Raw genomic sequence first — 13,961 nt, forward strand, 5'->3', positions numbered from 1 at the left:
GGGGGCACAAAGAAATACTTTTCTTTCTTATTCTCATTTAAAATGTCTCACTTTTAAAAAATAATTATCTGAATCTTACAACAAACGATTGATAGATTGATGCATGTATACCATCAGAACAGTGAACATCACTGTCACAACAGTGTTTGTTTTCATTCAAAGGCTTTATGATTTTTCCTATTATGGCGGCCGGTCTCTAGTCAAAATGCCCGGGCCAATTTTCTGTCCCAGTCCAGCCCTGTATGCAGCTCATCTGCAGTCTGGTGTTACCTACATCTTCCTATTCAGAAGGCAGAATTTCCGAGTTCTGAGTACAATCGAAAGCACCACGACTGCAGTTTTTGTGTTGGATGTAAAAGGCGCACATGACGCTGTGACGTAGGCTAGAATCATGGCAGCAGTCAATGACGGTCCAGGCGTGGGATTTCTCTCGTGGAAATGTGCACATTATCTTTTCCTTTCTATTGGTAGGTGGCACAGTGCACTGTGGCAGGATAGAGCTAACATGTAAGCAAGCTAGAAGACTTACAGTCTTGCTGGGTATCCAGTTACGGAAGCAACAGATTAACAAGAGAATTCTGAGTAAAACCAAAGTTACTTTCCCTAGTAACTAGTTACTTTGAAAGTAACGAGTAACTTGAAGTAACTGAGTTACTTTTGATAGAAGTAACTAGTAATGTAACTAAGTTACTAATTTAAAGTAACTTACTCAACACTGCTTGTTTGTAATGAGTGTTTAAGATACTGTTACTTTCATTTCAGATCAAAGCAGTCTGAGCATTCTGTTATAACTCAGAACTGCTGCTCACTGGATAGTTTCCCATTTCAGACCATTCCCTGTAAACCCTGTGATGGTTGTGTGGGAAAGTCCCAGAACATCAACAATGTCTGAAATGCTCAAACCAGCCCGTCCGACATCAACAACCACGCTCAGTCATCTTTCTTCCTTATTCTGATGCTTGGTTTGGCGGTCACGACTATGTCCACATGCCTAAATGCAATGATGTGAAAGGCTGATTAGATATTTTGATTACTGCGATGAGCAGTGGATCAGTCGTATTTAGTAAAGTGATTACATTAGTTTGCTTTTTTTCCCATCCCACCAGTTTTGTAAAGTTTCAGAAACATCCTTCACGTTTCATTTGTTTCTGAAAAACTACATTAATCCCACATTTATGCAGAACTCTTTCTGGGTTTGAGAAAAGAAAGAAACATTTTGATGACTTAGTCTTTAAAGGGTGCTGAAAGCTTTTTATTCATTCATCACAGAGTTGAAGTGATTGACTATTCATGCTCTGACATATGTGAAAAACCTTTGGATTGTTGGAGCGCCTTTTATAAAATACGTCCCATTTCTTTTCTGCCGTGAGAATTGAGCATTGAGCAAAACTGTAATTCAGCCTACAAACTTTACAGATGACAATACAACCGATAGGATCCAAAGGATTCCCTGTCAACATCTCTGTTTCAGGCACCAGAGGACGTGTGTCCATGATTGATCATGTGACTGCAGCAAATGGCAGCTGTCACAGAACAATTGGTAGGAGTGGCTCAGGAAGCGGAGACGGTCATCTACTAACTGGAAGTCTGGTGGTTTGATCCCTGACAGCTTTGGTCTGCTGAACTGTGGACGTTAGCTAGAAAGTGCTTCGATGATGTGTTCATTTACACACACGGTCCAATTAAAAAGTGCTTAGACTCACATGTGAAAATGAGTGTTTACAGCCTACTACACAAATAATTAGGGCCTTTTAAAAATAATTCATCTATTTGAAAAAAGTTGTCCATAAAGTTAAGAACACTTAGGACTTCTCCACCTTTTGTATTTTCATGGAACGGCGTGACCAAAAACCTCACTTGCTGTGTGGTACAGACCATCCAGGCACTTTGTGCTTCTGGTGAGTGAAACTCGTATTTTATCAGTGCTGAAAACAGACGTTTGTCTGTGCATTGCAGCTGCACAGTTCATGATTAACCATCATGATAGGAGTCAAGGGCTCATGTTTTAATTTGTCCTGTTTTATGTTCCTGCCCTGGAGTAATTGAAACATTATCTTTTGGAGTAAAAAGCTTCTGTGTTCATTGTGGGCCATGATATATGTGCTGCACACTATGTGTCTCCGTTTGCCTCACAATAGTTTATCTAGTCGCTGCACTAATGTAGTGTTTGACTTACTTTGGTGTCTGGAAATCAGATTACAGAGATCCTTTTTGAAAAGAAATGGTTAACAGACTTTTAATTTGACTTCTGTGAATGTCTTGGAAAAGACAAATGTGATATTGAGTATAGGCAGAAAAACAGTGCGATATTAAGACTAAGAAAAGAACAATTTTGTGTTTTGGTGGCTCGGTGCTGGTCCTGAAGGCTTATGTGAAAAATGAACTGGTGTTTTTTGTGAATAGTAAATGAGAGCCTTGTATCAAAAGCAGAGTTCTTAGACAGAAATAACACCAAATATTTATATTTGTGATGCAGACGTGCCATGAGGTCTGGTCAGCTGTCGTTGGGTCTGTTAAGTTGACTCTTGGACCATTACAGGACACTTTGTGCTCTGCTGGACAGGACTGGCTTGATTGGGCTGACCTAGGCTGTCTATAGCAGACAGGATGGAGGAGAAGAAGTGTTCATTGTGGGCCTGCAGCATTTCTGACTGACTCTCAATCAGGAGCAGGGTGTCTCTTAAAACTGTAAAAGAGAAGAGAGGAAGAACGGTCAGACTCAGTGAGAAAACAAGTATTTAGTTTCCGTATTTCTTAGTGAGCATGCTGTAACAGACTGACATGGAGAGGTGCTGTTGATGCAGCTGAGGAGTAGCTGTCCCGTATTCAGAACGCAGGAGGCCAGCGGCTGATGGCTGCTAAGTTCTCTCTGAAAGCTCTGACAACAAAAGAGCCGAGTGAGTGGACCAGAAAACGCATGAAGTGATGAACGATGCAGTTTTTATGTCTGTGAAGGTTCTCAGTTTTTACTGTTCAAAGTTCACATTAGACTTAACCTTAGATATAAACTATGACCTACAGATATCTGGGTGGTGCTGACAGGATTCATTTATTCAACTAAATCTAAGCATGAACTACCTCATTTCTTATCCAACAGATTTCTCTGTTTTAAAATGGATCAATGGAGCTGGCGTGACAGCCCACAGCTGGCGTGACAGCCCACAGCTGGCGTGACAGCCCACAGCTGGCGTGACAGCCCACAGCTAGACCTAGTGCACCATTCTGTGGAAAATTAAAAATCTCTAACCTGCCTTCCATAAGCTCCATTATTAATCATAATAACTGCTTTACAAGCCTTAACATAAACACCTTTCTGACAGCCTGGTGGGAATTTAAAAAACAAAATCTAAATCTAAAAATCTAAACTAACATGCATTTGGAGCAGTCCAGATGTCAGCGAGAAAAAGAGCAGCTGAATTTTGAGCTAACTGCAGTTTATGGAGAGATTTGTGTTAGACCATGGAGAAGAATTACAGTAATCTAAACGAGATGTGACGAGAGCATTGACAGGTATGGCAGTGCTGTTTGGAGTAAGTGAAGGATGAAGGCGGTTAGTATTACTAAAATGAAAATAAGAAGACTGAATGATGTGATTTATATGGGCTGTGAAGGATGACACCCAGACTCTTAACCTGAGTTATCAATGATGGTGAAAAAACTGTCAGAACTTTAGTTATGAGTAAATCAAACCTTGATTTCACTTAATCAGAAATAGATGTGGGTTTGGAAGAGAAGTAGAGCTGGGCATCATCTGTGCAGCAGTGAAACTGGATGTTATATTTCTTGAAAATATTACCTAGAGGTAGGAGAAATAATAAAAACCAAAGGCCCCAGGAGAGAGCCTTGGGGAACACCAGAGTTAACTGGTGTAGACAGTGAAAAGATCATTTGAGGTGTTTCTGTACTATGAAATGAATGAAGCCAGATTCAAATTGTTCATACAAGTTATTTCCAGGGGGGCGTCTATGAACCTGTGTAGCCACTCCTTTTTTTTTTTACCTAAAACCTTCGATTAGTTCAGAAAGCTCTCAATGCTCCCCCCAGCAAGCTACCGGCTTCAGTGTCTATAACCCAGTGTGAGCTGTCAGGTCATCAGGTGCAGATGTTTTAAGTCTTCCCATGATGATCTAAGTGTGCTGCAGGTGCTTTCAGTTACTGTAGTCCTGTTTGGCACAAGCTTCCTGCTGAGCTGAGGTGTGCATTTCAAAAACAGACTCAAACCATTGTGTTCTCACAGTAGCTGTCTGTGTGTGTGCACATTTGTAAACTTACACCTTTTCTTGTCTTCATTGTAAACATATATAGGTTTGTATGTTTGCTGTTGGGAACGTGGATTTTGAATGTGATGAAATGTGTCATTTAAACAAACTTGCTATCGCCACTGAACTGCTTAATTCATCAAACAAAGGATCTCTCTGTATTACAAATCAATTAACAATTAACAGGCACACTGATAAAACTTTCAGTAGTGCTGCTTTAGCCTGTGTGAAACAGACACGGTAACGTTTTTCAGGGCAGGACTGTGTGTTTGCTGCCAGTGTAACAACTCGAGAGGCTCAGCCTTCACCTGGTAGTCAGCCAGAGATGACTTCCCACGATCCACGTCCACAGTGGGTTCAGTCAGCAGCTCCATCTTCTCTGACATGGCATTCAGCTGCTGGATGAGCAGCTCCAGGTGAGAACAGAAGACCTGGAACATACAGTACAACTTGCCTAATAATTCTGCACTCCCTGTACAGAGAGATGCTGCTGGTGCAATAAGCTGTACGTTTTACGTCCAATGGATGATGATCTGATTAGTCGACTAATCGCAAAAATAATCTGTGACTAGTCGACTATCAAAAATAATCGTTTGTGGCAGCCCTACAGTACATATTATTCATGGTGCTTTTAATCATATAATGGTTGAAATATTGGAATACACAGATACATATCATTGAGAAATTCAAACAAAGTCACACAGTACAGAACAAGCCTGGCAGAGGAAGGAAGTGAAAGATTTAAAAGATTCTGGAAAGAAAACCAGTGAGAGATGTCCAAAGACCCCAGAACTAAGGATGGGTATCGATAAGATTTTCATGATTCCGATTCCATTTTCGATTCTGTTTAACGATTCGATTCTTTATCGATTCTTTTTAAAAAAGGAGAACACTAAGGTCGATTAGCTTAGAACTTTGTTTTATATCTTCTCTTTGAACAAGACAGACATTTAGGAGTAACATGGCCTTACAAACCCAACAGTGAGATCTTAAGAGATCCAGCCTGCGGCTCTTCAGTGGGTGTCACAGGGTCCCCAGGAAAAAAACATTGTAAATGTAAAATAATAAAATAAATATTCTTCTGTAGCAATAACAAAGTATAACATAAATTATTCTGTAGCAATTACACAAGAATATCCAGTAATGTCCCTGCCTACAATTAAACACATTCACTTACTGAAAATCACCTGCTGTGGCAAACGGGTGCAAACCTTTGAAACTGAGTCTCTGCTCGGTGACGTTCGTCTATCCTGCCTGAAAGGAGACGCTGCCGGCAGACTGCAGGGAGAGCTGCCAGCATCTGAGCCAGACTCTGTCTCATCATGGTCACTAAATGCACAGTAATGGCAGGTTTGTAATAAGGCGGATCGCACTAACATAATATGCACTGTTAGTTGATTATTTACCTGCCGCATTAACAGGAGAGGACGTGCAAACGTTACGGCTGCTGCTGGGCTGAGATTCACCGAATTAAAAACACGACATTCATTTAAGGTCATCGCGTGTTTTGTGAGCAAATGCTTTTGCATATTCGCAGTGTTTCCTCCCTTAAATGAAATATCTACTTTGCAAGTTGTCCTGTTGTCATCCGTCCTCGTAAAGTGTAACCAAGCTTTTGAGCGTTTGAGCCGCCGTGTTTCCTGCCAGGTAAATGACGCTCCGCAACGTGGTGACGTCATTCGGGGCGACTGGAATCGATAAGGGAATCGTTTGCAAAAACGGCAAACACTTCCAAGGAACTGAAACAGTGGGAACCGGTTCTCAACAAGAACCGGGTTTCGATACCCATCCCTACCCAGAACAGCTGCAAAGAGACTAGTGAGGGACTTAAAGAGTGGAGGAGAGCTAGGAGACATAACTTAAACATAAAAACAGACTGAATTACTAGAACTTTAAGTCAAGGTTATAAAAACTTCAAACAAAAGAGCAAACATTATAACTTAATACTGTTGAGTTCTAAGGATATCAGCAGTTCAGCTGATATTTGTTCACCTATTATAAAGCTAAGTTATCATAACTAACTGCCTGACGATGGATACAACAGAAACAGGAGAACCAGCTGCTCTCTGCTGAACGATTCATGATGCACTCTGAGTGGCAGGGGAGCAACATGAGGACACTGTGACGGTAAATGTGTCGCAAATGTAAGAAAAACATCTGAACTTTTTTAATTTTCTGTTTAGTTTTTGTGTGTGTGTTTTAAACACAGTAACGGCTTCAGCCTTGTTATTGTTTGGTGGCCCTGGTCCTTTTGCTCGAGCCACTATGATGTGTTGACGCATATGAATGACTTTGAGTTTGCTTGTGCTGCAGTTAAAGTGAAGCTTAGAGGATAAAATGACACAGCTTTTTAATAAGAAGGCTGAAGACCAGACTGTTGACCCTGGGGCTTTGGGTTTTGGCACTGATGCCTGTGATAGGTTCACCTTTCCAGTCAAGGCTTAGTGGACCTTTCACTATTAAAAGCACTTTATTAGACAGGGACTACTTGATGCAAACACCAGAGAAGAGGAATAATCAGTGGTGTCATGTAAACCTCTTAAAGCGCCATAATACTGCTACTTCTCTTCCTGAACTAAGCAGTGATAGCCACTCCATACAAAACCCTACACTGGCTTCATTAGTGACATCTGCCATAGCAGGAGTTTAATCTGTTGATGACTTTCAGTCTGAAAAATCAGTCACAGATCCAACTGCGTCCCTACCTTGATGTGTTGCATCAGAGAGTCACTGTGCTCCTGGCCCTCCAAGCTCTCCTTTGGATTATCAATCAGGCTGAGCCCACACAGCCGGTCCACCAGAGTCTCAGCCTTCTTGAGACTAGGGCGACCCAAGCCACCGTCAGCATGCCCTACGTAAACCGCTGCTGACGGAGAGAGAATAGTTTTTGTTTGTATTTTCCTTAAGATCAGAAATCTCAAAATCACACACCTGCAAACCCTGACAATTAATCCGAACTCTTTTGGATAAAGAGATGGAAATATATCCATTGCAGTGAAGGTGATTTGATTCTTTAACTGTGTACAGGGCTACAATCTAAACATCCTTACAAATATTTATTACAAATACCTGTTGGAGGAGCATTTTTGTGCTCTGTGCTCCACTTTTTAAAGTCATTTCTGTCTTGTTTGTCCTCCTGGAGCTCCTTGACTTTAGTCCTTTCCTCTTGTTTTCCTGACAAGCTGATAGAAGAGGGCCAGGAGGTGGTGCATGTTTCCAGAGAGTCCCAGTTAGCTGTGACAGGCCAGCTCAGCTGAGCTGTCATCTCCCTCACCTGCACACAGGGACCACAGTGATGATGTGATGCGTTTTGCTACTTTAGCAAGAATTGCTAAAGGAATGCACAGTAAAAATACAACGTTGTGAACATGATTACAATGATGTAAAGCAGCGGTCCCCAACCCCCGGGCCATGGACCGGTACCGGTCCGTGAGAGTTGAGGCTCAGGTGTGAAACGTCTGGTTTTCAGGGTTTTAATCGTTTTTCAGCGTTATTTTGTCATCGTTTTTATCGTTAACTCTGTTTTCCTGGGGCTTTTCACGTGTGTTATGAATAAATCTTGTTTTTTTCGGTACCGGTACTGGTTTTATTTTGTTGTGTTTATCCGCGACACCTTAAAGGCCGGTCCGTGAAAATATTGTCGGGCATGAACCGGTCCGTGGCGCAAAAAAGGTTGGAGACCGCTGATGTAAATGGTTCTGCTTGCACAATCACCAGAGTGGTAAAGTCAGCGTACATATAGTACTGACCTGTCTGGACAGGAGCTGCAGCTCCTCCACCTGGTCTGGAAGAGGCCGGAATTCCTCATCCAGGTCCCCGTGCACACACCTGGACTGTCGAAGTACACTTTCAGAGCGTATGAAAGCAGAAAAGGTAGATGTGGATCGCATATGGTGCTGATCATTGAGACTATCATTAACAAAAGGATTTCTTTCCCCTCCATCCTCACTGCAGTCCAGACAGTCCGAGGACAAAGAGAGCAGGGATAGTGGTTCACCTGAAGATCTAGTGATAAACTGCAGGTCAGGTGACATATAATTCGAGCTGAGAGCGATTCTTTCACTGCTCTGTCCTCTTGCACCGGTTGAAATGTCCAACCCTGGCAGGCTGGTGGAACTACATAGGTGGCCCATTGCAATTCCTGAGTCCTGCAGGTTGAGGTTTGTCTGAAGGCTGTCATCCTGAAGGCTCTTGGAGCTGTCCCATTCACTGTCTACCTGTCTTGGTCTTAGTGGGTAGGTGTAATCCAGCAGTTCCTGGTACTCCTTGTTTGGGTCCCATGCTGTGCAGTGCCTGTTTGGAGATGGGGGCAGAGTTTCAGGGATGGCACAGGCCCAGTAGTCTGCCTGATAGGGAGACTTGGGAATCTCTTTGGAGTTTACTCCAAAAGAACACCGTTTTCTTTCTCTCCAACTTCTCTCCCTCCGGCTCTCTATCACACGCTGAGCTTGGCTTCGTTTGTTTGAACAGGGGCTGTACGTAGGATAAAGGACCGTGGAGGTCAGTCTGGGCTTCGGGGGAAGGTCAAGTCCACAGACTTTAAAGTTAGACCTTGAGAGGCTCTGCTGAGCCAATCTGTTTCCAGGGAAAGATGTTCCAAATGTAGCGGAGTCCTCATGGTGCAGCTCTGAAACACCCAAGGGTGAGCCCAGGTCTTCTTCAGAGGTAGAGGGAAGTGATATTTCAATGGGAGACGGGCTAAGTCTCTGTGGGATGAGCTCCTCTCTTGGTTTGGGCAAGAATTTAATATTATGATGTTCACTTCTGTCCTGTTGTTTCTCCTGCAAGAAAAATACTGTAGCATTATAAACCTTATTGTTGCATCAGAGTAAAAGCTTCTGGCATTTAGTCGTTTACATCAGCTTAGACGTTTAAGCTACAACGTGATGAAGAGAATAATAGAAAGTGACAAGGATGGCATACATTATTCAGTGAGCAGTCATTTATGGATAAATGAGGAGGTTAAAGCCCTGAAATACTGTACATTTACATTTCAAGTGCCATCCATCCATCCATTCGCTTCCACTTATCCTTTTCAGGGTCGCGGGGGGCGCTGGAGCCTATCCCAGCTGTCATAGGGCGAGAGGCGGGGTCCACCCTGGACAGGTCGCCAGTCTGTCGCAGGGCCAACACACAGGGACAGACAACCATTCACACCTAGTGGCAATTTGGATTATCCAATTAACCTATCCCCACAAGCTGCATGTCTTTGGACGGTGGGAGGAAGCCGGAGTACCCGGAGAGAACCCACGCAAACACGGGGAGAACATGCAAACTCCACACAGAAAGACCCCGGCCTGATGGTGGAATTGAACTCAGGACCTTCTTGCTGTGCAGCAACAGTGCTAACCACCGTGCCACCCCTACATTTCAAGTTAAACAACAAAATACCACAAAGATCATTTTGTATCATACATTTATACAACTGCCTGGAGCTTAATTTCTAACCCAATGATTTACTGTCTATAGCTTTAAAGGAAACTGGAGTAGCTGCTGATGACACAGACACACAGGATCAGCTTCTCTACTGGTTATAAATCCACATCATGCTTGTCCCCAAAGCTCTGCCTGTGGGTATATAGAGCTAACGTTAACTCAAAGCTGACTAGCTAATTAGCCCTGCTAGGGAGCTACAGAGTTCAGAGAGTAATTCACTGGGCTTTCAGTTCTGTAAGGGTGGGAGACGATTATACTGCAAGTACACCTAAGTTATACTTTTGTTGTGCTGGACCCATGTAGAGCCTGTGGCCTAGCCTTCGTGCTTTGGAGTTCTGACACCCAAACACGAGCTGACGGTTAGTCTCTTTGAGGTTAGACATTCCAGCTGATTTAAGGGATAGCAGCTGAAAAATAAAGCAGAAATCCATAATAGGAAGCGACGATACTGAACAAGCCAATCGCAGTCATTGCACTGATGCAATGCGCAGATTCATTTGTTTCAGCAGAGCATGTTGGGATTAACCAGCACATGTGCTTCGGTTCCTTGCCACTGTGTGGCAGCAGCTTCATCTTAGCTGCATGCCAACGGATTAGTTATGTTTTTCACAGAACATTTTTTACTGACTTTGAAGTGTGGGAGGCGGAGATGTTACAAGGTCTAGAAGCAAGAGACACCACATATTTTACACCTCACAGTTTATAAAACTCTTATAACACTATATAAATGCGTTTTCATGATATGGGACCTTTGACAAAAGCCAAGTCGTTCTGCGTCTGCTGTATTGTTCCATCTAAAAGGACAAAGATTTTACTTGGAGGTCTTCTTTCTCCATGTTCCTTACCTTTTCCATGAGCCTCTGTGGACGTGTCTTCTTTAAGATGGACACATGCTCTTCTACAGAAAACAGAGGCTTCCTAGTGAGATATTGCCTGCCTGTCAGATACTTGGAGGTTGCTGCCATGGTAACACCTTTGTATGGCTCTTCTTTGTCCCCCTCTTCTATCTTGACTCTTTCAGTGACTTCTGGAGTTGAGCATCTCTTGCTCTGTAGCTCTCTGCAATTTAATTTCCAGCGCTGGCGGCATCCCTTCACTTCCATTGCACAAAAGGAGACTTGCCTCAGCCCTGAAATAACACAAGAAAGAAGCAAAGTACATGAGAAAATATAGAAAGAATTATCCAACGTCTGGTAAAACTAGAGTTATTGTCCTTTCTTATCCAACAGATGTGCTGGCTAGGAAGAGTTTTCCTCTTCTAGGATACAGGATGTCATTTATTCAGCAGATTATGAAGCAAATAATTTGTTGCTGAAAATTTGCAGAACATGGAGCCATAAAAAAAAACCAAAGTTCCAATAGTGCAAGGTCCTGCTCAACTTTTCTTCTGAAATCATGCACAAAAGTCCTCTGATAACTTTAGTCCAAACAACTGATATTTTGTTAATATGTATTGCTGTTGTCGGTTTATGAATGTACAACATGAAGTCACCATAAACACACTTAAACTGTTGCTTTTGATATTTGGAATTTTCTTTACTCATCTTGAAGCCAATCCCAGCCACCGTGGGGCGAGAGGCAGGGTACACCCTGGACAGGTCGCCAACCCGACACAAATAGACCGACAACCATTCACACTCACATTCTCCAGTTACCCTAACCCCACTGACTGCATGTCTTGGGACTTGTGGGAGGAAGCTGGAGCACAAACACGGGGAGAACCACTCCACACGGAAAGGCCCCAGTCGGGTGGTGGGATGGAACTCGGGACCTTCTTGCTGTGAAGCAACAGTACTAATCACGGCGCCACTGTGCTGCCCCAAATGATTAATATTAATAATAATCGATGTCCCTACCCTCACCTATGATCACGAGCTCTGAGTACTGAGCGAAAGAAAGAGATCGCTAATATAAGTGGCAGAAATGAGCGTCCTCCAAAGGGTGGCTGGCCTCTGCCTCAGAGATGGGCTGAGGAGCTCTGGGAGGGAGGGGCAGAATAGAGCCGCTACTCCTCTACATTAAAAGGAGCCAGTTGAGGTGGTTCCAGCATCTAACAAGGGTGAGTGAGCAGGCCCAGGTGCATGCCAGATATACATGTATATAAACTTTCAACTGTTATGAGATTTGAGATTCGTTCTCTCAGATTAATCATCATACAAAAGGCTCAAACTAGAGGCAGCAGGTGTTTTGGATTCTGTAAGAGCCAAAGTCAATGTTTATGTTTTTCCTGTTTGTTTTGGTGGCACAGGTGTATAGCTTTACCTGCGTCTCAGGTGATGGTATGTGGGTGTGGTCACAGTCTATTTACCTGATGTCGGTGTACGCAGCAGGTGTGTTGGGTGAGTGGTTTGTGGGCAAACTTTTCTGTTGACCGTCATTTCTTGGCACACCAGTTAATCCATGCGCTAGTTGTAAATTGATTGAAAGCGCAAATGTTTGTTTTTGTTTTGTTCTTAAAATAAATGCGCAAAGTACATGTTCGACTCATTATGGATTATTGGAGGCGCGTCACAGGGACACAACCAACTCAGCCGGCCGCGGCTTTATTTACGGATGAAAGTCGCAACATTTAGTCAACAGAAAAACTCTTGTCTTTTATTGCACGCATCAAAACAATGAAGAGGATTTTTGGACATACGTTTTGGAGTCACGGAGCTTTCAGATGAGTGGACGCTGTTCTCAAATGAGTAATTGGAAACGGCACCGTCACACTGGCATGGTGGAACGCAGCGCAACAGACACTTCAGAAGCGGTAGGACACGCGGATTCACTCTGTGTATTATTGGATGTTTTGAACACAGTTTGTAAGTGTCATCGCTTGTCCATTGGGGACATTGGTTTGATCTGCTTGTGTGCGTGCGTGTGCTTGATTTGGCAAGCTGGAGGATGCTGCTCTGGTTTTGACAGCCTGTGACGCTGCTGCGCAATGGTTTACACGGAAGAAAAGTATTGGCTGTGGTCTATCTTTGAAGCTGTGGAATATAATGTTGTTTTGATGCATGTGAAAAAGTGACGATGAGTCAAATAAAAGAAGCCGAACATGAACTGGAAGAAAAAAGATCTGCAAAACTGACGGCTAAAGCGCTTGCTTTTAAAATGGACACTTTGCAGAAAGAGCGAAAAGCTCATGTTAACAAGATTAAAGGGTTAACTCGTGATATTAAAGAATTGATGAACAAGGATGACAATGCAAAAGCTGTGCTGCTTAACTTGGAAAAACTGAATAATTTGTATAAAAATGCCAAAGCAGTTCATGATGCATTCATTTTATTGATTCCTAAAGATGAACAAGATGCTCATATTGACTGGTTTGGACGCATAACAAAATGTAATGATGATGATTTTGTTGAAGATGTGAAACAGTGGCTTCTTGAAGCTGGAAGACCTTTTATGGAAAAAGACAATGAAGCTGAGAAAGTGCCTACTGCTGTTACTTTGGATGTGGCCGTTTCTGCTGAGACTGTTTTATCAAAGGAGATGGTTTCTTCCACAAATGATAAACATAACATCTTAACATCTCCAAAGCAGGTTAAAACAAATTCTGACATACAAGATGAAATACAGCCAGGTGACAGTTTTTCAAACGTAGGAAGCAAAAAGAGTAAAGTCAGTTCTTCAAGCTCAAACTCAAGAGCATCAAGTACAACATCAGCACGAATAATGGCTGAAGCTGAAGCAGCTGCTCTGATGGTAAGGCAAAAACTGCTTAAGGATAAACATGCCTTGGAGGAACATGAAGCACAGTTAAGGAGACAGCGGGAGCAACTGGAGCTGGAAACAAATATAGCTGCCACGGTTGCAAAAATGAAAGTACTGAAAGGCTCAAAAGGATCCAGTATTAAAAGTACACTATCAAAAATATCAGATGGTATGGAGTCATATTTTGAAAAGGGACAAAAAGTAACTCAAGTGCTGATTACTAGTCCTGATAACCCTGTACATGAAAGGCAACATGTGCATATCTTTAGGGAGCATAATGTTATAGACTCACAATCTCTCTTAACCACAGGCAGAGTTCCAATACAACCTCAGACTCTTTCTGAAGATCCCTTGACATATCAGTCAGACATTAGAAATTCACGTGAAAATAAACATGTACCTTCTCACATCTCTGGTCATGAAGAAGACTGTAATATCTTATCTGTCATGAGTAAGCAAAACGAACTCACTGCTTTATTAATCCAACAACATAGTCTTTCTTCATTACCTAAAAAGGAGATCCCAGTTTTTGATGGAGATCCACTTCAGTACCAGACTTTTATTAAA

At 42.6% G+C, this 13,961-nt stretch overlaps 1 protein-coding gene across 3 annotated transcripts in view; it reads right to left on the reverse strand.

Moving 5' to 3' along the window:
- Nucleotides 1–1,224: 1,224 nt before the first annotated feature.
- The window catches only part of cep68 (centrosomal protein 68), a 21,703-nt gene continuing 8,966 nt past the window's right edge, over nt 1,225–13,961 (reverse strand). The window contains exons 2-8 of one of the 3 annotated variants that reach the window (XM_005749855.1): nt 10,541–10,824; nt 8,009–9,040; nt 7,329–7,533; nt 6,965–7,122; nt 4,568–4,690; nt 2,782–2,878; nt 1,225–2,686 (exon numbers count right to left, since the gene is read on the reverse strand). In XM_005749855.1, coding sequence (XP_005749912.1) covers nt 2,514–2,686; nt 2,782–2,878; nt 4,568–4,690; nt 6,965–7,122; nt 7,329–7,533; nt 8,009–9,040; nt 10,541–10,798 — 2,046 coding nt within the window. In that variant the 5' untranslated portion in view covers nt 10,799–10,824 and the 3' untranslated portion in view covers nt 1,225–2,513. Of the gene's footprint in view, nt 2,687–2,781; nt 2,879–4,567; nt 4,691–6,964; nt 7,126–7,328; nt 7,534–8,008; nt 9,041–10,540; nt 10,825–13,961 lie in introns of all 3 variants that reach the window. The other 2 variants (XM_005749854.1, XM_005749856.1) reach the window with 2 other exon arrangements.

Source organism: Pundamilia nyererei, unplaced genomic scaffold (genome assembly GCF_000239375.1).
Source record: "Pundamilia nyererei isolate P.nyererei 1_Seehausen unplaced genomic scaffold, PunNye1.0 scaffold00256, whole genome shotgun sequence".
Classification (NCBI taxonomy): Eukaryota; Metazoa; Chordata; class Actinopteri; order Cichliformes; family Cichlidae; genus Pundamilia; species Pundamilia nyererei.